The sequence below is a fragment of the Mastigoproctus giganteus genome, chromosome 9 (assembly GCF_048544385.1).
Source record: "Mastigoproctus giganteus isolate SK-2022 chromosome 9, ASM4854438v1, whole genome shotgun sequence".
In the NCBI taxonomy this organism is placed as follows: domain Eukaryota; kingdom Metazoa; phylum Arthropoda; class Arachnida; order Uropygi; family Thelyphonidae; genus Mastigoproctus; species Mastigoproctus giganteus.
In genome coordinates, this window is record NC_143583.1 from 87472341 (window position 1) to 87499981 (window position 27641).

Here is a 27641-nt window from a genome sequence, read left to right on the forward strand (position 1 = left end):
AATAAATGTGCTAAGACTGTTCAAGAACGTTGTATGTCGTAATTGGCTTGTTTCCAATTCTTCAGATTCATTTTCTGCCTACACCAAAGCTCACAACAATTGTAATGCAGTCATTAATCAGTCCAAACTAGATTTTGAACAGGCTAAGAGTAGAAAACTTGCTTCTTGCCGTAATGGTAGCCGAGCATTCTGGTCTCTTGCCAAAGCTATTGGCCGCAACTTTTGCCCATCTCTGCTCCCACCTCTGTCAAAACCAGATACAGTCAGTCCTCGTATAGCACGATAGTTGTGTTCCTAGAAACCCTTGTGCAATATAAACAACAGGCCCTAAGGGAAAAATAGGGTTAGGTGCCGACCACCCAAGATTGAACACACATTTGTAACCAAAACATTACCAAACACAATAAATAATCATAATAAAATACTTACGTATTTTATTACGACTATTATGTAATAAAATATTGCTAATTCTTTTGCTTATATCATAAGGAAACTTGTTTTTTTGTTTGATTTTCTATCCAAATAGATGACAGCCGTTCCATCTCTTCCAATTCTTTGTCTTGATCAATGGATTTTAATTACACTTTGAGTTGTTCTTGCTATGAAAGTTTTTATTTTCTCTGCATTCTTTGTAATTCTCGGCGTTGCCTCATTTAGGCCTGTAGAACGTGCAATATCACATGGTCTTTCATTTCGCTCAAAGCGTTTCACAATTTCATATTTTTTTCTCTATCCACAGAGGCGGACTGGCCATAAGCCTTACCAGGGAAACCCCGGTGGGCCGGAGGCCGGTGTGATTTTGGCCATAAACGCTAGAATGAGGCCACTATAAAATTTCCCAGGTAAGAATTTTTGACCCAGTCCGCCTTTGTTTATCGATATTGCTTTTCTTTTTCTCTATGAATCTGTAGTGTCTTCACCAGGACGCTTCCTTTTCACACCTTTTAAATATTTTACTCATTTTTAGGGAATAAAGCACAATTACAAAACGAGGAGGCATGCTTGATACACATAAACAAAGCTGCGCGTGTGTAGCAACTGAATAAACAACACCGTAAAGGCAGAGATACACTTAACACCTCACAATTTACTAAAGCACATTTCTAGGGGTTACTACCATAAAACAATAAAAACAATTTCCAGTTGCGTTTCTGCTAGTGGAATCTGTTATAAACTGGTAGTAAATTCAATCTAATTGCATTTGTGATTATACCGCAAATGCAATTTGTGTTGGTTTTTACATTATTATGGTGAAATGTGTTTCCCCTTCATGATATAAAAAATAAATACATTTTCAGAATCTTCTCTTCATTCCTATTGCGTTGCGTTCGGTTGGGGTGATTCTGCTTTCGACTGCCATTTCTTGTAAACACAAAGGCGAATCGTGCATAAGCGAATTCGTTTGTATTATATAAGATATCGTTCCCCTATTTATAAATCGTGTATGATCGAATTCGTGTAGTGTAAACACGTGTTATACGAGGACTGACTGTAGTTCTGTTGTCACTTCAGCCAAGGATAAAGCTGACCTGCTAGCACCCCATTTTCTTCCAACTCATGTATTAATGATCTTGGTAAAACACCTCCCACCATTCCCAACACTTCCTGTGGTCGTCCCATTGCAATTACTTCTACTCTTTCTCAAGTAATGGAGAAATCAATTAACCGCCAACTCTTAAACTACCCAGAAATATTCCGTCTGATCAACGATCGCCAGCATGGATTCCGTCAGTGTCGATCCACTGGTGATATTCTGGCTTAAGTTACCCATTTATGGACAAATTCAATGGAAAAGTTTGGTGAAACACAAGCAGTTGCGCTTGACATCTCAAAGGCTTTCGATCATGTTTGGAATAAAGGTCTTCTTAACAAGCTTCCATCTTATGGTTTGCCAACTGTTTTTTTGTAATTGGTTATCCAATTTCCTATCTGATCGCTCACTGAGGGTGTTGGTAGATGGCGCTCTGTCTTCTAACTTCTCTACAAATGCTGGTGTCCCCCAAGGTACAGTTCTTTCCCCCACTCTTTTTGTTTTGCATATTAATGACCTTTTCCATTGACTCGAAATCCTATCCATAGTTTTTCCGATGATAGCACACTGCATTCCACTTTCCATTTTGAAAAACCTTGCCCTGCTCAAACAGCTTCAACTTCTCGAATATACGCCACCAATTCCTTAAATGCCAATTTCCAGGTAATTCTCCAGTGGGGCAGAGACAACTTGGTTTCAATCCTTCTAAAACTCAGTCTTATATTATCTCGCAAAAAAGGACTCTTGTGCTCCTATGCATATCTTTGGTGATACTCTGATTTCTAAACAAAATGATAGATCTCTTTTGGGGATTACCCTGACTTCTAATCTCTCTTGGCACAAGCACATTATAAATATTGCTTCCTCTGCATCTAAAAAACTTGGTTTTCTTTTTCTCTCAGAGTTACTTTAGTTCCAAACAGCTGTTCACTCTTTACAAATCGCAAATCCGCCCTACCATGGAATATTGTTCTCACATCTGGGGATGTGCCCCCAAAACCTCTCTTTCTTCTAGATTCCATTCAGAAAAGGGCAGTTAGATTAATTAATGACTCCTTTCTAACAGAGTCTCTCCACTCTGTCTCATAGACGTACTGTTTCTGCTTCATGCCTTTTCTACAGATACTTCCATGGGCACCGTTCTTCTGAATTGGCTTCTATGATTCCCACTCTCTCTTTCAAAACAGTCCGAACACGTGCTGCCACCAGCCAACATCCATTTACTGTCCAACTTTAAACTCATAGAACCAACTTTTCATCTTCCTCATTTATTCATTCAACTGCCGTTTTCTGGAACAACCTTCCTTCATATGTATTTCCTGAAAAACAAAATGAAAAGTTCACCAGGTGAAAACCAATATTTAGTTGAACCACCTCTGGCCCTGATGACAGCAGCACACCATCGAGGCATTGACAAGACCAATTTCTGAAGAACAATCAACTGATAGTTCGTGGTTCCAAACACCAATTATGGCTTCCTGAAGTTCACGAAGGGTCTTTGGTTTCTTTCAACTGCAGATTCTACATGATGCCAACGGTTCTCTATAGGAATCAGGTCTGGGCTGTTTCCTGACCAGCTAACAGTTGTAATGGACCGTTCTTCCAACCATTATTTTTTCACCTGTAACAAATGTAAACACATTACTGTCTAACCTCTAATGCAGAAATGAAGCTAAACTAACTAAACAAGTGCCTACTTACACTTTTCGCCCGATGACAAGGAGCAGAGTCTTCCTGAAGGATGCAGTTAACTGGCAGGTTAAAATGGTCTGTAATGGTTGGCAGCAATTTGCCTTCCAATATAGCCAGGTATCCACTGGCATTTACGGAACCCTTTATACACTGCAGCTGACTACTCCGCAATACAAAATGCACCCCCATATCATTTGGCTGGTAGGGAATTTTACTGTAGACACCATACAGTCTTGATGGTATTCTTTGCCATGTCTACGGCAAATCATTTGTCTCCCATCAGAGCCATCCAGGTTGAATTTCTCTCATCTGAGAAAATAACTGACTTCCACTGCTCAAGGGTCCATTTGACATGATTCCTTACACCAAATTAATTGGGCCTTTTTCATTTTTTGTGTGAGGAGAAGGGGGGGGTCTTAGGATGACGGGCTACAAGTCCATTTTTGAAGAGGCATTTTCTGGCTGTTACTGCACTTGCTACCACTCCTGTATGTTCTTCCCATTCTCTTTTCAGCTCAGCTCAAAGAAGCTTTACAGTTTTTAAGGCCTAAGCACTTCAAAATGCAGTCCTGTTTTGGTGTAGAGACTCATTTATGTCCGATTTCTTTTTTCCTATCAGCAGAACCAGTATTCTTGAGTTTGGGAAGAAATCTACTCACTGTTAACTGATTACAAGACACTCTAAACAGTGATAGGAAGAACATCCTTCGTCATGTAAAGCAACAGTAGCACTCTTTCTTCGTGGCATCAACTGCACGTAACTCACCATCCTCACACATGCAACTGTTGCAGAGCATGCTTACATAGCTGAAAGTAACAGCTGATACAATATTACATCATCACCTACACGTGTCAATCTTATCTGATTGCAATCTGTAAGAAATAATGCCATATACTTACGTTATTCGGATAACAATAACAATTTTAAGGGGTGATGAACTTTATTTGAGCACCTGTGTGTGTGTGCACGTGATATTTATTTTTATTTCAAACTATAAATCTTAAGAAACAGGTGTAACCATAACCTACAAAGGGCTCTAACCATCTCAATATATAGCTAAGTCATACTAATTCCAATATTAACAAACAATCAATATTACCATAATGTCGTTACTGAATAAGGCCTACATCGAAAGGAACATCAACTGGGGCTAGCACCTCTCAATATATGCAATCAATAACAACATGAGCTATCTGTTTCTGCTAGTTACATGCCCGCCTTACCATATTCATATATACTAAATATAGTATACATGATAGCTTTAAGATTAAATTTAAGTAGCTAAATGAGCTAATGTAACCAAAATAAATATGAAACTCATAATAGCATTAGCATTAGCATTAGCATTAGTAGAGGCATTTGATGCAAGAAAGCAAGCTTATGCAGCATCAGCCAAAAAAAAAAAAAAAAAAAGTAACATAAATAAATAAAAATAACCACTTCCACTTCACCCCTCTGTTCGTTCGAAATACCTGTCCAGCTGAGCCTTAAACTTATTTAGGCTATCAACTTCCACGACAAGGGATGGAAGTCTGTTCCACCCACCAACCACCCGCTGGCTAAAGGCAAATTTCCGCACATCTATCCTACATCTGTCTTTCCTCAATTTGAATTTATGCCCTCTCAGGTGATTTTTCTGAGCTAGAGGAAGAATCCCATCAGCATTGAGCATGCTCAAACCATTCAAGGCTTTGTACACCTCTATCAGATCACCCCGCTGGTGCCTAGTTTCCAGACACTGTAATTTGCAAAACTTAAGCCTTTCTTCGTAAGAGAACCCCTTTGTCCCATTCACCAATCTAGTTGCCCTTCTCTGTACTCGTTCCAGCAGCTCTACATCCTTCCTGAAATGAGGCCTCCAGGCCTGTATACAGTACTCTAGGTGTGGCCTGACCATTGCCTTATACAAGGGAATAATCACCTCCTTATCCCTGCTAGAAAAATTCCTATATATCATTGACAATACACCATGAGCTACTCTTGCAGCTCGTCTGCACTGCTCAGAGAACTTCATATCTGCCTGCACCACCACCCCCAGGTCCCTTTCATTCTCTACCACTGTCAGTGTAGTACCACAGAGTTGATACGTTGCTCTGGGGTTGCTGTTTCCCATATGTAGTACTTTACATTTGTCAATGTTAAACTTCATTTGCCACCTCGAAGCCCATCTGCTCAACCTTTCCAAATCCTGTTGCAGCAGCATAGTGTCAGTAGTGTCCTTGACAACCCTGCCAACCTTCGTATCGTCTGCAAACTTGGACATTAAGCCTGATATACCATCATCAATATCATTTATAAATACAGAAAACAATAAAGGCCCCAATACTGAACCCTGAGGGACTCCACTAATAACATTAGTCCACGATGAGCAGTGTCCATTGATTACCACTCTCTGTCTTCTCCCCCTCAACCACCCCTTTATCCATAGCAGCAACTTGCCTCCAATGCCACACTGCTCCAATTTGTGCAGCAGTCTTCCATGTGCAACAGTATCAAAAGCCTTTCTAAGATCCAAGTATATAATATCAAAGTTATTCCCTGCATCCAGTTCTTTTGTGACTGCATCATAGTATCCAATCAAATTGGTCAGGCAAGACTTCCCCTTAACAAAACCATGCTGTGTCCTAGCTATAACTGAAGTCTTGTCTAGATGATCCTGCAGTGCTTCTTTCACCAGTGCCTCCATTAATTTTCCGGGAACAGAAGTTAAACTCACAGGTCTATAATTACTTGTGTCAGCCTTTGATCCCCCTTTGTGAATTGGGGTCACATTTGCACATCTCCAGTCAATGGGTACCTCCCCTGAGTCCAAGGAAGCTCTCATAATTATGGCTAAGGGTTTGCTTACCTCCTTTGCTGCCTCCTTTAATATAACTGGATAGATCCCATCCACCCCAGGTGCCTTTCTTGTGTTTATCTTCAACAATTTCTCCTCCACTTTGCTCTCAGTTATTACAAGATTCTCTAGCTTACTGCTAGAGTTGAATACACCTCTGGCATTCCCCTCGCTGAATAACTCCTCATGTGTGAATGTCGATGCAAAATATTCATTTAGTTTGTTAGCTACCCGAGCAGGGTCATCAACAGTTGACCCATCGATCTCAAGTGGACCAATCTGATTCATCCCCTTCCTTCTAGAGTTTACATAAGTAAAGAACTCTTTGCTGTTTTTCTTCGCATCCCTTGCCAAGGATCTCTCGTAATCTGCCTTCGCCTGCCTAACCTCCTTTGTAACTTGGTTACAGATCAACTTGTATCTATCATAGGCGTCCGTGTCACGTGTTAATTTGTATGTATCCCATGCATTTTTCTTCTCTGCCATATGCCTCATTAGTTCATCTGTCAACCATTTAGGCCTAAACCTTGAACAATATTTCTTAGTTGGTATGTAAAGCCTAGTAGCTTCCACGATAAGTTCTTTGAATGCTTCCCATTTTGAATTTGCTGTTGGCAATATCATCAGTTGATCCCACTGTATAGAATTTAAATACTGTCTCAGTCCATTGTAGTCGCCTTTACGAAAGCAATACCCCTTCCCTTTACCCCTAATGGTAGTTACCTCTTTGAGTAACTCCCACTTCAGCACACTGTGATCACTGCCACCAAGTGGTTCATTTATCTGCAGATTCTTAATGCATGAAGAATCACTACTGATAATCAAATCAAGAGTATTACTCCCTCTAGTTGCCTCCCGAACATGCTGATGTAGAAAACAATCATCCAATAAATCCACAAAAGCCTTGCTACTGTGTGAGTGACCAGCCCCCAAATTCCAGTCAATATCTGGGAAATTAAAATCCCCCATTATAAGACTCTCTGATTTACTGGCCCACTCTATTTCTCCGAACAGTTTCTTATTATACTCATCAGAGTCATTAGGCCTATAGCACACTCCTACTCTCAATTTTGATCTCCCAATGCTTATGTCACACCAAACTGACTCGACACTGCACTGTCCAGCGATGTCGACTGGCTTCACTTCCTTGGATTTTATGTGTTTTTTAACTAATAGCATAACCCCTCCTCCCTTCCTATCCTGTCTATCCTTTCTGTAGACATTGTACTCCCCAAATTCCAGTTCTGCATTTCTTATATCTGTGTGACACCACGTCTCTGAAATCCCCACAATATCTGCCTTTGATGTTTTGAGCAATACCTCAAATTCATCAAATTTATTTACTAAACTCCTAGCATTGGTGTACACACAAGTATACATGCACCTGTTCTTTTTCTTAGCTACCCTAACACAACCCATGTGTTTACTTGTACCCCAATGATTCCCAGCAGTCTCTGAAATATCCTGCGTCTTATTTTCCAGGCTGCGGCTCATTCCAATAGAAGCAGTGCAAGAATCACTTTCACCTCTGCCAGTGGCTACTGTTAATCTATTAGTCCTTGTATCCCCCCAATCTAGCAGTTTTCCGACCCACCTAACATTGCCTCGATAGCATCAGCAAACATTCTTGCACCCTTTCTATTTAAGTGTATCCCATCCCTGTAGAAGCAGTCTCTCCTGTTAACAAGTACAGACCAGGCTGAAAAAAATTCTACCCCTTGAGCCCTGCACAATCTTTCCAGGGCCGAATTGATTGACAGGGCTCTCATCATGGGGTATTGTCAATGATATGCAGGGATTTTGCTAGTAGTGAGGAGTTGATTATCCCTTTGTACCCAAAAAATTTTGAACGGCAGACTGGCAAAATATAACTTCTAGCCCTATAGATAGCCAAACTCTTAAACATTAATGGAATATTTACACAAGTATTTCTGTTTCCGTAGCAAAATGGATAGGAGGAAAGAATAGTGAAGGCATAAGCCCAAAAAATAGGTGAAAGGAATAGGCAACAAGTGTAGCAATAGTACCTCAATCTCCATCGATTTACTCTAATAGATTTTGAGGCATAAGATACAAGAGTTAGATAGCATAAAGATAAAAGTAGAGGTAAAGACAGCAATTACTTTGGAAAATTACCGGGGGTAAAAATCCCCATCCCTTAGCAGGGTTCCTGGTAATTTGTTGTGTAAAGAAACTTATACTTTTATATAAGTTTCTTTACACAACAAATATATATATAATACTCCTTTTATATATATATATATAATACTCCAATTAGCAGTAAAGGATTCTAATATAGAATTAAGGTTAAAGTTAAGGGGCATAATAATAGAAGAGCAAGCCGAACTTTACAGAACAAAGCAAAATTAACCAATACATCCGAACAAAGCAAAATTAACCAATACATCCGAACAAAGCAAAATTAACCAATACATCCGAACAAAGCAAAAGTTTACCAATACATCAGAGCTGAGCAAACAAAACTTGGATAGACCCAAGCTGCTGCGTGAAGTGAAAGAAAGTTCAAAACTCCCTCTACCGTCATATGCAATTACGGAAAAGGTATCCTCCAATTAAAAGCATTGTGGACATAAGTGACCTATGGACAAAAAAAAAAAAAAATTCCTTCCCATAGAACAACCATGGATACAACTTTTTCAGAGCATAAGACACAGATCAACAACTCTATAGGAAGTGCCTAATATGTACATATATACATAAGCTCATAAGACATTATGCCATAGTTTTATAGATATGAATTTAAGAGGGAAACCATTTTTACTCAGCTTGTTAATAAATTCTGTCAGAGAAACTACAATACTATCGGGACTATTACATATTCTAATTAATCTTAATCCTTGCAATAGAATTCTGCGGGATATGTTTGAATGCCAATGTGTGAGATTGACTGTCCCAAAATTAAAATCTCTACATTTATCATATACTTTAGTAACTACTTTATCAGATGTAATTTTAATATCAATATCTAGAAATGTGGCTGCCAGAAAACTCTTTTAGGATAAAAAATGCCATTTCTTGCAAAAAAATCTGGCTCATTAATAGCAATAAGGTCATCAATATATCTATAAAGTATAGTACTATTATTAAACTTGCTTTCATAGTGATGCAAATATAGATTGGCCACAATACATGAACTACATGCTCCCATAGCTATACCTGTATGCTGTTTATATATGGTACTACCATTAACAATGAAACAATTAAATAAACATAAGTCTATTAAATTATCCCAGTATAACTTGTCACATGGAATAACACTGTTATATGCATTATAATAATCATTCAAAACCATTTTTAAATTATCATGCGAAATACCTGTAAACGGATTTTTGAAATCATACGTACCGATATGTCTTATGCCTGCATTACTTGCGTTCAGGTAACCAAAACCTTTATTATTTAATATAATCTTCGAATCTCCCACCTTACTCAATACGATTTTTAAGAAACGTTCTAGCTTTTTATGTGGTATTTCAACATAACTATCTCTACAGGAAGTTATAAACCTAAATGCAACAGGGGACTTATGAAATTTAGGGATCCAATGTATGTATGGAAATTTAGTGTTATAGCAACTAAGTTTCAACATTTTACTCATAGCAATCAGCCTTTTACTGATAATATTACTGTTAATATCTTCCATCTTGTATGTAGTACTGTTGTTGAGCTCTTTAGCTAAAGTGGCAGTATAAAACTTTTTACAAATAATACCATAGTTGTTGGCTGCTTTATCAACCGTAGTTATAATAAATCTAGATTGCAAATCCAATAACCGCTGCTTAATTAACTTCAAGTCAAAAATCATGTCCTTATCATACCACTTGAACTTACTATTAATCTATTTAACCAATGCCTCATATGTAAGACAAGTCCACATACGGAATGCCTCTACTGGTATGCTATATTTATACGCCAATTTTAGGCTAAATTGTATCAGATCAATACGAATTTGCTTACAAATTTGCTTAACACTAGCCCTAAAATGGAGCCTAAACTTAAAACCATAAGACAGCAACCTCCTAAGTTCTACTTGTTTGACTATACTCAGGTTTACTGTGATTATATGTTTATGGTGTACCTCAACATAGGTTTGATGTTCTAGTAAATGGCAAAAGCAGAGGGAATCATTCTCTGTAATCTTAAGATTTATCGCCTCTTGTTTATAATTACACACCTTCAGGCCAATGGGCTTAACATAGTTAAATCTAGTAGCTATACTTGAATTGGATAAACGCAAAGCACAGTTGAAGTGGTTAAGAATCTGTTCTAGGTTAATGCAATCTAAAACCCTATTTAAAAATTTAAAACTTATAAAATCCTTTGTAACTACTTTAATATTTCTCAGCTTAAACTTAAAAATATCAAACAGCAGATGTTTCAGGTGTGCACTGATAAATTTATGATCTCTGCATATATTCAGCAAAGCCTTCAACCAGCTAACTTTCATACCAAACACCATGTCATGAATCAACTTAATACTGATTATAGGTGAAAGTCTTGAGATCAACCTATAGCACGAAGTTATAGGTTGATCAAGTAAAAACGTTTTTACTGGCATTATTCCAAAAATTTTGTAACAAAAACCGTCATGTGAATTTATTCCAGTTTAATTTATCTTCTACTGGACCAAATTTAATGAAATTTTGCACAGAGCTTCACCTTAGCTCTATACTAGAGGAAAAACTTTCAAATCTCTGAAAATTGCAGTAGTTTTTTTTTCAGAATGGTAGAAAATATGACCATGTTATCAAGGAAATTTTCTTGTGTAATAAACAGGCTAATGTGAATGTATAGCATATCGTTTGAAAGCTAAGGATACAAAAAAAAAAAAAAAAAAAAAACTTTTGGAAACTGGAAATGCATTAATTCGAAAACGCATCTGGTTTCAAGTCACTTGGTGTTTTCAGATTGAATGTAATTTTTTTTCCTTACAATTAAACCCTGAGGCTGGAAAAGAGTTCCGCACATTTATGAAACCATTCAACTTGGACATGTCATCAGATCTTTCAATAAATACTACACGTAAAGGAACTATAGATGGTGTATTTAGTCGTGAACTAAAATCACTTCAATGTAAAAATTATATCCTACTTTAGTCATCACAGACTAATACTTCAATAACTGATATGTAATTATTATTAATAAAATAAAAACACTTAAATTACTATCCATGAATTTTATTAATATCTGAAAATTAAAACGTTTTTAATGACTACCGATTGACTCTTAAATGTAAAACACTTTAAATATGCTAGCGGCAGGACACATTATGTACCTGATACAGAATTAAATTTTTCTAAATGCAGATATGCTCAATAGCTTGATACAGATGGAAATGGTATTCATCAGACTAGGCAAGAGATTTCCATTTGTTAGTGGTCCAGTGCTGGTGTTGATGTACCCATGTAAAGGACAGTTTGTGTCTCTTAGTGAGCATGGGTACCCATGATGGCCGCAGCCTATACAAAGTAGTGTCCAGCACATAGTCCACATGAATATTAATCTTGCTAGTCCTACATTGTACTAGGCAGTTATCTGGGCTACGGTGCTTCACTGCTGTTTCTAAACAACATACATGATGCTTGCCATGAGCACTGACAACAGCGGCTGACTGTGTGATCTTTAGAAGGATCATTCCACATTTGAAATCAGAAAGATCAACACCAGCTCATTTTTCCCTGTAGATGTTGAAAAACTGATTGGCACATGTCTCAGCTACATCAACAGAGTCACAGACCGGCCCATTACTACAAAGTTTTGCTAATGCAAAGCCAACTCTGTGTACATGGCAATCTGCCAAGCCCCACTTACTTTTTCTGACAGTCTCAATTATCTATTGCCCAATCACTCCCCATCTCAGATACTCTTAACTGTTCATTCTAAGCTTCCTTTTGCTTCAAAGATCTTACCTTGTGCATAACTCCACACTGATAATCCCTCTCAGACTTCATAACTTGGAATTCCTGCTGGCTTAAAATCTCTCTAACCCATCCTGTCAAATTCATTTATTACCTCTACTGTTCCTTCAACTACACTAAGAGCTTGGAACTCAGACTTCCTTTCATTGAAAGTTGACTTTTTGCACTCTAGCTTTGCTAACAGTGAGATCATTTTCCTTGGTGATTTTAATGTTCCCAACTCCATCTGGGTTTAGTTTTCTATTTACATGGACTCAGCCAGTCAAGATGCTGAGGCAAATACTAGAAAGCAATATAAGTGTTATTATTATGAAATATCATTAAGCAATATAACTGTATATATTAGCAAACAAGAGCAGTGATTTCTGCAATAGTGTCAACCTTAAAACGAGAAAAATATCTTCTGTTTTCACAAAATCACTAAGGGAGAACTGTGCTTCAAGTTCTCATGTGAATAAAAATAATACATATTATCAAACTTTGCTTCACTTGAAATGTTTGTGCCCCAACAGGAGAACATGCACTCCCAAAGTTTTAGAGCACTGCTCTAGAATACTTTACATATTTTGTAAAAGTATGTAAAATATTTTATATCTATTTTGTTAATTTTTTTTTTATATATATCTTCTAACCAAATCAGAAGAAAGCATAATAACTGTCTAACAGTTATGTATACTTATGAATACAATCAAAATTAATCTTGACATATGCTTATTCAACTGGCAAATTTCTGTTTTATCTAGTTCAAAAAATTTGCACAGAAATGCATTGTATTTGTTAGTACCATCTACTTCCTATTTTATATGAGTTTTAATATACATGTAATTCAAGCAATAAAGGCGAGCTTTGCCCTATTAATAGGTATATATTATTCACTTATGTGAAGAGAAAAAAACTTCTACCAATCCATGTAGACAGGTGCAACTAATGAAAATGGTAGCAGAAACTTACTTCTCTCAATTGGCCATTCTCCATGATAAATGGAAGATAAGTTGGAATCCTGAACTTCTGTAAGTTCATTTTCAAGTCTCCCATTTAGGAACTGATTACTGGAAGTTACTTTCACTGTGATTTGGTCTTCAGAGCTATCTTTGGCACAAGCTTCACCATAGTCTGAAACAGTTTCCTAAATAAACAAGTATAGATAGTTATGCAAGACTTCATAAAATTTTAAAATTTCACAAATTTATAAATATAGTTATTCTTTTAGAAAACAAAAAAAGATTTATCAGTCAGATTAATTTTTCTTATCCATAGTTGCACTATGAACATCTTTGTATTTAGTGTCATGTACATAATAGTTGTTTTCAACTTGGTTCTGTGGAATCACAGGGTTCCACCAAGGGATCTGATGGGGTTCCACAAATTTTTGTGCTGATTTGGATTTTTATTTCACTGGAACACATACTGTATATTACTGTATAGGAATTTCAATTTAAAGATACTGGGGATATTGAGGAAAATTTAAGTTTGCGAAGGGGATCCATGGCCAAAAAAGGCTGAGAAGCAGTGAAATAAAGGGTAGATGTGCAAAGACAACAATTCAGCTGAATGTATAAAATAACTAGACAATATGAAAAAATTTATTCAAATTTTATAATTATCCAAAGTTAGTAAGATTAATGATCAAAATGGTGACTATTAGCCTCCATACTTAAAACACAAGTCTATTTCAAATATGTGAAAGGCATAATATGGAAAGTAATTAACATTTAACTAATTACAATAAAATACTAGACAAAATTGGTCTCATACTGCATTTTATGCACAATTTCTATATCTCTAAGAATAATAAATTGTATGAAAAAATCTAAATTAAAGAAATAATATTTGATTGTTTTTTCATACTTATTTTAATGTTTTTAGAACAATAAGTACATTTTATAATTTATATCCAGAAACTAAAATAATTCAAAATAAAAAAAAAAAAAAAAAAAGATATTGAATTTTTATTAATTTTAGGAAAAAATGCTTATTACAATAAAAATTTATTCTTAAAGAGAACAAAACATAAAATAATTAATATGAATCATGTGTTTGGTGCAATTTACATAGTTCATTTATATTTGAATGTATTTTAGACAAACATACTCGCATTTCATTTTCAACCACCTTCAGTCTTTCCCTCTTTTTAGTTTTGATATTAACGAGCATAGAAAAACCCGAGTTCGAACAAGTATGAGGTAGAATACAGTACCAAAACTTGAAGTGCTCTGGCTCGTATGTCGGGATATCCCTTCTTAATTAATATCCAAAAGGATTGGAGTGAAATTTCAGAGTATTTTAATCGCAACGTACAGTCATTGGGAATTTGTATTAATTCCTCCTCTTCTTTAAGGCTTAACTCCATTTTATTAGATGTCAATTCAACAAATGGATTTTGTATCCAGTCAAACCTGTCGATAGATATATCAGGAAAATAATGACAAATCTGTTCTTCTAGTGATGTTAAGTTTTCAGAAATTAACTTCTTATATTTTTATTTTTTGTAGCAGCCGTCTTTGAAAACATTTCCATGTTGGCTTCGTTAACTTTAATTTTCCAAAATTTTACCAGGTCTTTAATAGTGGTAATTTTATCAGAAGATTTTAATAAATTTTCGTCTCTTCCTTGCATACTGGAATTTACATTATTCAATTGTTCAAATATCTCTGTTATATAAGTGAATTTTGTACACCAAAAATCATTTTTCAACAATTGACAAAATTCATGCTTGTCTTCTTGTTCAAAAAAAAAAATGAGTAGTTCTACTTTTAATTTGTAAACACGACTCAATACTCATCCTTTGGACAGCCATCTGATATCAGTATGAAGAAGGTTCAAATGTGCAGATCCAAGTCCTTCACACAGTTTTGCAAACAACTGTGATTTGAGAGGCCTGCTCTTAATATAATTAAGATCTTAATTATTTCATTCATGACAGTTAGTAATTCCTCTCCTGGTGTTTTTGTGATTAAAGCTTGTTGATGTAAAAAACAATGAGTAAATATGATATTCTTATTTTCTTTTTTGGCTAGTGATAGATAACCCTTTAATGACCCAATCATGGACGGTGCCCCATCTGTGCATATTCCCATGATACATCTATAGATTTTAAATATTCATTCAAAACATTAAAAACATCTTTACCTGTCATGGTTTGTTCTAATTTTTTGCAACATAAAAATTGTTCTATTATTTTATCATTTTCAATAATACAAACAAATTGGGCTTTACCTCCAATATCTGTAGATTCGTCTACTTGTAATGCAAATATAGGAGATTCTTTAATTTTAGAAGAAACAATTTTTTCAATATTATCTGACATATCACAAATACGTCTGTGAATCGTATCATCAGACAAAGGAATTTTCTTTAATCTTCTTCTATCCCAAACATTGTTTTACAAATTACTCCACAGGTAGGGAGAATTAGTTTCTCTGCAATAGTATGCAGTTTCATTTCTTTGGCTATTATTTCTGCCACTAAATAACTGGCTTCTTGGGCTCGCTCAGCAACTTAAATTTTTTTTTTTTTATAAAACTAGCACTTTGTTTTTCTTGCGATTTTAATAATCTCTTGAAGTAATCTGGTGTCTGATTAGAGAGGTTACTATGTTTTGTAGTGAAATGTTGCGATAATTTGCCTGGATTCATAGTGTCATTTGCTAATATTACTCCACAAACAATACACATAGGATTAGGTGCAAAACTATCAACACACCACGTAAACCCCATTTCTATGTAACTGTCTTGATACACAAGTTTTTTTCTTTTTTATAGTTGAACTTGTGCTTACTTCAGTTTTTCTGCTGCTCTGTGAAGTATCTTCGCTGTGGTCGGCAATTATTTCGTGACGACTTCTAATTTACACATTGCATGAAAAGCCCCAAGGGCGACACTGGGACATTTCGGAGTTCTTTCTTGCTGATTAGTAAGAGTGCTTTTTTCTGTGCAAAGTCACAGGAGTTATTGTTCTTTTCGTGTGCTCAGAGGCTGACAGCCTATAGTGTCGAAGCTCACACCTCCGCATGGTCCGGGGTGGGGTGAATCCCCTGCCTGGTTAAGTTGAGCTTAGATGTAGGGGGATGAGGCTCTCTGTTTTTAACTCTAGTTTTTTAACTCAAGAGGGGGTGTATTTTTTCCCCTCGAGGTTTCTTGGAGCATTTCCGTGCACTCGGAAAATTGCTATTAGTTAGTTGGAAAAAGTTGTCCCTGGGACCGCCACTTGTTAAACTTGGGTAGTGGAGTTTTAGATCACAGAGGATAGATTTCTCGTGTTTTATTAATTTCATTAAGTTGAGTCCGGGACTGAGGCTCCTTGTTCTCTTACAATATTGTGTAAATATTGTAAATAGTTTTGATGTTCAATTTTTAATTGTACAAATTTAAAATTTTATATATACAATGCTTCTTCTAGTGAATCAGACTTGATTAGTGATAAGGATTTGCTGACGGCTATGAGTGAGGTTACGGAGGATGAGATCACACAAGCCCAGGAACTGACCGAGGTTGAGGTGTTCTCCGGCAGGACTTTGCAAATGAACTCCAGTGAAAGCTAGGTCGTCATCACTGCCAGGCCCTTCACAACAATCACAAAAGGGTTCTAAGAAAAAGAAAAGAAAGCAAGGAGATGTGATATCGGATGGTGGTGGACAAGGTGGTAAAGAAAAGAAAAGAAATGTCTGCAGTAAAGTACCAATGATACTTGTACTTTACTGCGGAATGCGATTAGAACGATCACGGACGTGTGGGACGTTGTAGAAAAGAAGGCACATGAAGTGCATGTAGAAAATTTTTTATTGAAGGATAGATTGAAGAGGAAAGTTATTCAACTGTATTAAAGAAAAGCGTTGAAATTGAAAAAGCCACTCCAAAAGTTATGATTGTAAAAGTTGTTACTAGTCATCATAAAACAAGTGATGAGGTGAAGATGGATATTCTAAGGGAGGTTAGGCCTACGTTAGCAACAGCTAAGGTTAGAAATAAGACCAAGTAGAGATTGAGGGGTTTTAATAGAGGCAGAGACAAATGACGACCTGGTTTTAAGACATGTTCGAAGATACAATAATTAGAATTAAAATATAGTATTCCTAAACCAATTCATCCAAGAATAGTTCTGTTTGACATAGAGCAGGACATTGAACATGAGGAATTAATGAATCAACTGTGGCAAAGAAACTTTAAGAACAATATAAGTGAAAAGAAGTTTAAGAAATGTGTTGAGGTGTTAACTGTGAACAAAAAATAGAAAATCTCAGTTAAATAACTGGATGATTCAGATAAATGCAGAGATGTGGAAAGTGCTCGGTGGTAGAACTCATTTGTTTATAAGATGGTCTTCTTGTAAATTTAAAGAGGTGTATTCAGTTACACAATGCTTTAAGTGTCTGACCTTTGGCCACGTCGCCAAGTGTTGTAAAAGGGATATGCTGTGTGGACATCATACAAAGGCTGGTCATACGTTTAAAGATTGAATGGATTGAAATAAGGAACCAGTATGTAGTAATTGTTTAAAAAAGGATGTGACAGCTGCACATGTTGTGGTGGGTAAGGGTTGCTCGGAATACATTAAGGCAATGGAAAATTACAAAAAGAAAATCAATTATGGGTAAATATGAGTTTTGCAGTTAAATGCACAACGTGCAAAAACAGTTGCTGCCCAATTAAATCAATTTATGGAAGTTGAGTGTGGATATTGCCTTACTGTAGGAGTTGTACTCTGTACAGGGACAAGTAAGAGGTTATCCTGTGAGATAAAGAATAATTTCGGAAGGTGAGAAACCGATGATGGCAATCGTTATAAGGAATAGTGAATTAGTGGTGATTAAAGTTGTTTCCATGTGTAGTGAAAATGACTTGTGTTGTAAAATTATTGGATGTTTTGGAAGATTATATTTTGTTATACAGTAATACCCCGAAGTTACGCGATAGGTGGGTCCGACGAAAATCGCTTAAGTCGAATTCGCGTAAGTCGGGGTACAACTTTGCATATAAATACATATAAATTTTGTTTAATTGGGACCAAGGACTAACAAAAACACTAGTTTAAAAGAAAAATATTTAATAAAATTGCAGTTATTTATACATATTAATACAAATTATGTATTAAAAAAATAAATGAGTTTCGTAAAAAAGTTATTTCGATGTCGATGGCTCCATAAAATCTAACAAATTCGTCTGACGACATAGCGCCTTCTTTTTTTCACGCAGAATTTCTTCGTAGCAAGCTAATAATGTTTTATTCCTTGCTTTGTAGCTATAACGCGTTCTTCGTTGGAGTCTGTTTTCTAAAATTTTTAAGCCCTTTTCAATTGAGCTGAGACCTTCTGTCAAGCTTGCAATTGTCATGTGCTCTTCTGGTGGAACTGGGTCTGAAGTGTCGGATAATTCAGTGACGCTTTGCTCACGCATCTCTATGAGCTCATTCATTGTTTAAAAGAAAAATATTTAATAAAATTGCAGTTATTTATACAGTTGGTTATACAATTGCAGTTGGATTCACTATGTGAATCCAACAGCTCGATGACATCATCACCATTGACTTCCAAATCTAATTGCCTGGCAAGATTAACAACTTCTATCATATGAGCGACATGATCAGTTTCTGGCGTTGTTTTCGTCTCGTTTTTGAAAAAAAATGGACAAAGTTTCTTCCAGACACCATTCGATGTTTTTTTGTGAATTTCATCCCAAGATTCTTCAATGATTCTTACGGCATCTAAAACATTGAATTGTTTCCAAAAGTCTTTAACAGATATCTCACTATTTTGTCTCATAGCTTCATTCAGACGTGCAAACGAACGCCTCGTGTAGTATGCCTTGAATGTTTTGATGTCTCCCTGGTCCATCGGTCGAAGCAAGCTGGTTGTGTTTGGAGGCAAAAACACAACTTTCACACATCGGTCGAAATTAATTAGGGTGGCAGGAGGGTGACCGGGTGCATTGTTAATAAGAAGGATCAATTTAAATGGAATCTGTTTAGGCTTGCAATAACGTTCGACTTCGGGTATGAAGTGGTGACCAAACCAGTCCTCAAAAACGGAAGCTGTCACCCAAGCTTTATGATTTGACTTCCAAATCACTGGTAAGCTAATTTTAGATATATTTTTTAAAACTCTTGGGTTTTCGGAGCGATAAATTAAGAGAGGTTTTAACTTTCAGTCACAAGCTGCATTCCCGCCGACCATCATTGTCAATCGGTCTTTGGCAACCTTAAAGCCTGGAAAGTTTTTTTATTCGTGAAAACGATGTAATTTCCTACAAAAGTTGAGCACGAATTCGAACGCACACATATAAATATGACAGTTGGAATGCAAATTCTTGTATATGTGTGCAGCTCATGCGGTAGCAAAGTTGAATTTTGTTCATCTTTCGCTCTCACTCTCCGCCGTCGCACCGTATATCGAAAGCATATGAAAAACGACCTTGAAGATAGTGGGCGGCAGTGTTGCCAAACGAAAAAATCAAGAACCGCGTAACTCCGAGTTCGCGTAAGTCGGGGTAGCGTAAGTCGGAGTATTACTGTATGTAAATTACTTATAACTCAAAGGGGGCATAAATTCAAATCGAGGAAAGACATGTAGAATAGATGTGCGGAAATTTGCCTTTAGCCAGCGAGTGGTTAATTGCTGGAACAAACTTCCATCTGTCATTGTGGAAGTTGATAAGTTAAATAAATTTAAGGAGGAACTGGACAAACATTTAAAAGGAATGGTTGTGTGAATTTTTTTTTGGCTGATGCTGCATAAGCTCATACGCATGCTTTCTTGCATCACATGCCACTATTACTGCTAACTACTACTACACAATTGTAACACACATTTTTAAACCGGTGCAAGATTGGAAGATTACATTTTGTTACTGTTTATTGTTCTCCATCTGAGGAAATTGAGTTATGTAATTTACATATAACTCAATATGTAAATAGAAGTAGGTTTTTGTGGTGTGGTGATTGCTATTGATTCTAATGCTAACTCCTCCTTGTGGAGGTGGTAGTGTCTCTGATGATAGAGGAGTAATACTGGAAGAGTTCATTGCTACCTCTGGGGTAGAGATTGCAAATGTGGCTGGGCGTGAACCCACATATTCATCTATACATGGGTAGTCATATATCGACATAACAATAGTGACTTATTCGGCTATATGCAAAATTAAAGATTGGAAAATAATAGAGAATTGCACTACAAGTGACCACAATAGCATTACCTTTATTATAGAGAGTGTTGATAATGTTAGAGAATACTATGATATGGATAGATTTATGGTTAAGAGTGCGGCATGGTCTAGATTTGACATGGAGTTTGAAAATTGTGTTACAGGTGGAATGGACTGAGTTGAGATCTGAACAAATTGTGATGAAATTAACTGACATTTTACAAAGAAGCTGTAGGAAGAGTAGGAATCAGCCAGTGTTTTGGTGGTCAACAGAATTGCATCAAAAAAGAAGAGAGAAGTTTAAAAAGAGACATCAATTTCAAAGACTAAGGAGAACTGGTGATTCTGAATTGTGTGATATAGTTAAGGAACAGTGTAGAGTATTAAGGCGTGACTTCATTCGTACTGTCAGCAAAACAAGGATAATGAAGTGGAGAGAATTTGTGGGAGAGCAAGAATCCAAGGACCCGTGGAATTCAATTTTTAAACTTATTTAAAAATTGAATTCCACGAAAATTTAAACTTATTTTCGGAGTTCTCTTATACAGTTGGAGGGACTCTGAGCAGGATCCTGAGGGAACTCTTTCCGGATGATACAAACCAAGAGAATTGTATACAGAGGCAAGTTATTGAAGAAAATTGCAGGTATAATTTGAATGTTTTGGAGGAACATTTCACATTGTTGGAAGTTGAGAACGCAATGGGCTTAGCGAGGGTAGGCAAATCACCAGGTCTTGATAAAATAGAAGTTGAAGTCCTAAAAAGAATATTTAATAAATTTCCAGATTTATACGTAATGATGTATAACAAATGTTTAGATGAAGGTGCATTCCTGCCTTGTTGAAGAAGGGCACAAATAAAATTATTGGCTAAAGGTACAGATAGGATGTTAAATGAGACTGTGGCATACCATCCCGTTGCTCTTCTTCCGGTTATGGCAAACATATATGAACGGTTGTGCATGAACCGATTGATGATTATATATCAATGTAAAAAAATGATTATACAGGGTGTTTCAGTTAAACGTTTCAGAACTTCTAAGAGGGGTAGGGTACATCCTGACAACTCGAAATCATATAGCAATGTGGGGTCGGAAATGCTTTCCTGAAGCAGTGTTGTACACAGAAGCACCATAAAGAAAAGAGACTGTAAGTGAGAAATCGTTTTTAATAATACATGAAAAGAAGCAAAAGGTACATGGATTAAAGTAAGTGTTCGAAGTTTCTTCCACGGGCTACAATGCACGCCTCACATCTCCGACGCATGGACATCCGAACATTCTGGAATACTCCAGGCGAATTTCGAATTTCTTCGGCAGCTACTGCGATTCTTGCAACCAGCTACAGGGGAATCCAAGAACGAGTACACGAAGTCTAGCAAACGCAGTCGGGGTTTCCCATTGCAGCGTCTGGAGGATTCTCCGAGAACAAGACATGCATCCGTTTCACGTGCAGCGTGTCCAGACACAGCAACCGGAGGATTATGCACCTCGTATTGCTTTCGCACAGTGGTACCTTGGAAAATGTGCTACAAATCCCCTTTTTCCTGCTGAAGTGTTGTTTTCCGATGAGGCATCCTTCACAAGGGAAGGAATTTTCAACACGCATAACGACCATATCTGGGCGGTCGAGAACCCGCATGCAATACGACGTCGTGCAGCACAGATTCGATTTTCGGTCAATGTATGGGCCGGTATTATGGGAGATCACCTCATCGGACCTTACCTGTTACCGTGTCGTCTAACCGGACCTATCTACTTGATCTTTCTGCAGCAAGTATTGCCACAACTTTTGAGAGATGAACAGATTTCTGCATCGACGCAACAGACAATGTGGTTCCAACACGATGGAGCCCCTGCCCATTATAGCGGAGATGTTCGTAACTACCTGGATGTCACATTTGGTCAACAGTGGATCGGACGTGGTGGTCCCGTGCGTTGGCCTGCTCGGTCACCCGACCTATCATGTCTTGATTTTTATTTCTGGGGTCATATGAAATCGCTAGTTTATGACACCCCTGTTGACAATGCTGAGGAGCTGGTTGCAAGAATCGCAGTAGCTGCCGAAGAAATTCGAAATTCGCCTGGAGTATTCCAGAATGTTCGGATGTCCATGCGTCGGAGATGTGAGGCGTGCATTGTAGCCCGTGGAAGAAACTTCGAACACTTACTTTAATCCATGTACCTTTTGCTTCTTTTCATGTATTATTAAAAACGATTTCTCACTTACGGTCTCTTTTCTTTATGGTGCTTCTGTGTACAACACCGCTTCAGGAAAGCATTTCCGACCCCACATTGCTATATGATTTCGAGTTGTCAGGATGTACCCTACCCCTCTTAGAAGTTCTGAAATGTTTAACTGAAACACCCTGTATATCAAAGATTTTATAAGATGTGGCTTATCAATTGATCCAGACGGTGGAGTGCAGTGGTGTGCAGTATGTACTTGGTGTATTTGTAGATTTTAAAGGTGCTTTTGACCAGCTGTGGTGGGATGGCATCCTTCATAGAATTGGAAAAACAGGATGTTCAAATAAATTGTACTCCGTATTTAGGAATTATTTTAAAGACCGGGAAGTTGCTGTGAAAACAAAGTTTAACGAGATAAATAAGAAAATATACAGAGGTTGTCCACAGGGCTTGGTGATAGGCCCCTTCACGTGGAACACTGTGTTCAACGAATTTTTAAATATGGAAATAGCTGATGTCGAATTAATTGCCTATGCAGGTGATCTTGTATTGGTAGTGAAGGGCAATGCAAGATCCCAAATAGAAAGTAAGGCAGAAGAGGCCTTAAATAAGTTGGAGGAATGGTCAAGAAGGTATAATCTGCTGTTATCGAAGGAAAAGCTGGTACAAATGTTTCTTAAAGGTAAGCTATGCATGAACCGTGTCCCCACAGTGAGGCTTCTGGGTGATGCGGTTCAATACATAAGAGTAACAAAATATTTCGGGCTAAAAATAGAGGAAAGACTATACTTTACAGAACATGTGAAATATCTGAAAGATAAAGTAAGGACACTATGCTAAGCTCCAGGGAGTAGTGTGTGTGGATTGGGGTATAAAGGATAAGGCAATAAACCTGTTATATGAATGTTTATTTTTACCAATCATTATGTATGCCTCTGGGGCTTGGGTGCATAGAGTATAGATTGTAATAGTACAGAAATACCTGATTCAATCCCAGAGATTTGCTTTGTTGTGAATCACTCGAGCACGTTGAACAGTCTCTTCAGAGGCCTTGCAGGTGATCTCTGGCAGGATCCCTGTCCAGTTTATGGTATTATCTGGTTTGCTTTATTTAACAAAAAGAAATATCAGGAGAACTTATCAGGAGATTATCTTGTCCTGATGAGAACAAGGTATACTCTATAGCTGATGTGAAGTCAGAAAATAAAAAGATTTCTCCCAAAATTATTTTCAAGTGGCAGGAGAATTGGGATATGTCGGATAAAGGTAGGCAAACCTATGATTTTATTCCAAAAGTAGGAATTATAGATACCAAGGAAAGGGTATCTATAATTCCAATGAAAACGTTGCAATTTGAGTTAAATGCAACGTTTCTGTTGGCTGGACACAGACTTGCCATGAGATTATACCAGTTGGGGCTGAGAGAAAGTGGTACATGTCAATGCAGCGATCTTGAAACATCAAAGCATATTATGGTCGATTGTGCAGATTATGCAGAGGGTTACTTTATGGATCATGTTCACAGAGAAACAGCTGTTTTCTTATTTTAATATGTATACTGCCACAGTGTTTATGCAAAGGTTAAGATTACAGTTGGATAATAGAGGCCCGGCTCCTAGCGGCAACTCCTATCATTAAGATCAATGGAAATTTATTCAAGATCTGATCTTTCTAATGGGAGGCTAAGAGGCCAGTAAGAAAATTATGTGAAATTTTGTTGAGTTCGTTTTAATTTCAATTTTTTTAATTCTAAGAGGCTTGAAATATTTCCCATTAAGTCCCAAACCATGGATAGGCTACGGCCTAGGGAATAGTAGCTAATGGAGACTTAATGGAATTGCATGAAAATCAATGACGTTTTGCAGCAATGGCCACAATGTAAGCCGACGCTAAATTTGACGTTGTGGCACTCCTAAAAAGAGTAAGCTGCACCCACTTTGAGAACTACTGTTCTAAGATAATGAAGTCATAAGATTATACCAATTTGCATATGCATATTTAGGACATTTTTACCCATTAGTGCATATAACAAAAAACATTAAAAAGAACTACATGTTTTGTTAATTTGATCATTTTTCAGACATTAAACTTAGAAACATTGCTTCAGTCAATGAAACCATTTCAGTTAGCACAGGGAAACATCAATGTGTTTTATTTTAATTTTCTTTGAACCTTTGAGGTTTTTATAGCAAAATTGAACTGTAACATACCAGTTCAGTTTTACTATAAAAAAAATAATAATAAATAAATTACAGAATTGACAGTTGTAGCTTTTGTTCAAAATGTGAAAAATCAAATCTGCAGCTAGATTTATGGAACCATGAACCACCGATCAATCAAAAGATTTTACTATAGGTCATGGTATTGTCATTTGTAAAAAAGAATGTACCATAAAGAAAATTCTAGGTTGAACACTATGTGAAATCAGAAGGGGGAGAATTGAAGAAAAAAAAATCAAGTGAGCAAAGAACTGCATTATCAGCTGCTTTTAACCAAACCTCAAGAGAAGAAAAAAAAAAGTGACTTTTCACAGGATCTGTCTCACTTAGGTAAGCAGCCATTTTTCAAACAATTTCTAAAAAAAAAAAAATATTGTATAAATAAATGATGGCATTATTAGCAAATTCATCAATACCTCATTCTGTGGAAGTATGTTGCCATTTGCTTCAGTACTATATTCTAGTCCATCTTCTCTTCTCAAGTCATCCTTAAAAAAAGAAAATTTGAAAATATTTTTTTATACAAATATTTAAAATGTTTTAAAATCTATATAATCAGATACATCAAAAGTTTGGTATAAGAGTTAAATGTAGACCACTTAAAAAATTGTGACTGTTCAAAATTTCTAACTCAAATTTCATATTAAACTATTACTTCTGAACCAAAACTATAAGAATATAGTTTAAGAAAAGGTCAAAACCAAGAACAGAATTTGAAAATGTCTGGAATTTTTCCCAGGCATGGTAGAAGGGAGTACATGAGGAGGACTGGGTCAAAAATTCTTACCAGAGGAAACTTGTAGCTGCCTCATTAGTATTTATGGCTATATTGTTTACGGCCAAAATCACACTGGTTTCTGATCTTCTCATAGGGAAGAGGGGCCAGAAACCAGTGAAGAGGGTCAGAAGGTTTCTGACCCTCTCAAAACTTGCATTGACATCTAATGAACAACTGCTGGAATCACACTCTTGCAGGTTCATGATATGTAGGTAAGAAACAAGGAGACAAACTAACAACTGAACAGAAATTTCAACCCATGAACAGGGCAGAATCCACAAATGTTATACTCATATATGTAATGCTTTAGAAAACGTATCAAGTTTTCACTTTGCTGCAGGATGTGCAGCCTGTTTTATTTTATTTTTTTTAAAAAACATTTTTAAAAATTAAAAATAATTAAATCTTATAGGATTCTAATGTTAAAATAATGGTATTAATAATGTGGACAATTTTAAAAAATTTACTGGCAAATAAAATGTGCAGTGTGGTTCACAATATTTTGACAAGATTACGTGATTTTTTTGACAGAATATTAATCCTGCATTAAACCTGAAAAATTGTGCAAAATTTTTGTTAAAAAAAAAATAAAAAAAATAAACCACTTCAAGATAATTTTGATTGTCAGGTTTGCAACGTTAATAGCATCAGAATTTGAGAATCCATTACCACCGAAAACTCAGATAAGTGTACAAGTATACTCCCAAGCCAGCCAGTTTGTATACTTAAAACCATTCCATCATGCAAGTGAAACCCGCAGATAGAAAAAAGTTCACTGCATGCCCACCTGTGTAAACTTTTTCTTTCCCCTTAGCACCCAATTTATCTAAAGTGGACCTACTATTACACATTTTGAGACGATTTTAAAATTTATTTAAAAATGATTTTTTCTCTAAGCCCATATAATTTTAGGAGTAAGTTATATTCAAGAATACCTTATTTTCAGGCAAATATGGCAATTAATCCTTAAGCTTTTTGTAAATTATTACTATCAAGTATCTCTTGTTTTCCAAATAATAATTTACTTTAGGATTACTATATAATAATTTGCCAAATGCAAACCCTTGCATTCTCCTGAAAGTGGCAAGTGCCATTTTTTAGACTGTCTGAATAATATAAGGTGGACCAAAATCCTAGTTGGCAACTTTCATCTATAAGTTTACTATGAAAATACAAGTAAATTAATTCTCATCAGAGATTTCTGAAGGATCACATGCACATCCCTATAACACCTAGAACTCACCTCTCATTTGAAACTATGCATTACATATGCCAATAAAGAAGGTGGACCATGATATGATGTAGTGAATATGAAATTTCAAATCAGACTATCCGCAAAATAACTGAAGAAGTTCACATCAAACTCCAGTATACCAAGCATTTCCTCACACTGTGGTTTCCTGGCATTATTGCTTCCTGTATTTTAATAGTATTTTGATTTAAACTGTCAACTATTTCCCATCCCCCATATAGATATTGATGAGCAGCATTACTTGCTTACTGTTGTTCACTATTATTCCAACATTTTTATCATAAGAATATGACAATATAAAAATTGTTACATCTTCACGAACAATTTATTAAGCATCCTCTTTACAGATTTGTAAAAATCTATGAGACATCCATAAATTAGAGCATGCAGGAAAGAAAAGGATAACACTGGTTCCTTAAAAGATATTTTACTTAAATGTTGATTTTCGCAATACTATAAATGTATGATATTTTTTCAGAGATAATATACTTTTGAAAGCACATTTTATTTATAAGAAACATGACAGATTCAGAAATACTGGGGGATACATATCAATAGGTATTCAGTAGATTCACAAAATGTGTCAATTTTTGCTTTTAATGTTTAACTCTTTTCTTCTTTAATTCAAAATATAAAAAAAATATAAATAAAAAATAATACAATATAGGTTTTTACATGTGCATTTTCTAAAAATAATATATATAAATTAAGTAAAAATATATAAATAAATAAAAAAAGAGTAGAATACATAGTCGCCATATGAACTAAACAAATCCGAAACCTAACAAAATAACATACACTAAGCTGCAGACACCGATTTTGATAGAATATATATTAATTTTAAAAAAATAGTAATACCAAAATATAAACTTATAAAAGAAAAAATAAACTTAGAGAGAGAGAGAGATGTATATAAATATTCCAAAGGCTCTATTCTTGTGAATTGGCTTCTATAATTTCCTACTCTAAATATAAATCTCTCTATACATATGAAATCATCTGACACTAGAATGGATAGTTAAGCATAAACATTTAGTCTATGCTGCTAAGCATGTGATGGAACACCAGCA

At 36.1% G+C, this 27641-nt stretch overlaps 1 protein-coding gene across 2 annotated transcripts in view; it reads right to left on the reverse strand.

Moving 5' to 3' along the window:
• The window catches only part of LOC150080527 (adenomatous polyposis coli protein-like), a 384350-nt gene that overhangs the window by 209801 nt on the left and 146908 nt on the right, over positions 1–27641 (reverse strand). For both annotated transcript variants that reach the window (XM_090381301.1, XM_090381300.1), the window contains exons 5-6: positions 24958–25029; positions 12951–13125 (exon numbers count right to left, since the gene is read on the reverse strand). In XM_090381301.1, coding sequence (XP_090237427.1) covers positions 12951–13125; positions 24958–25029 — 247 coding nt within the window. The remainder of the gene's footprint in view (positions 1–12950; positions 13126–24957; positions 25030–27641) is intronic.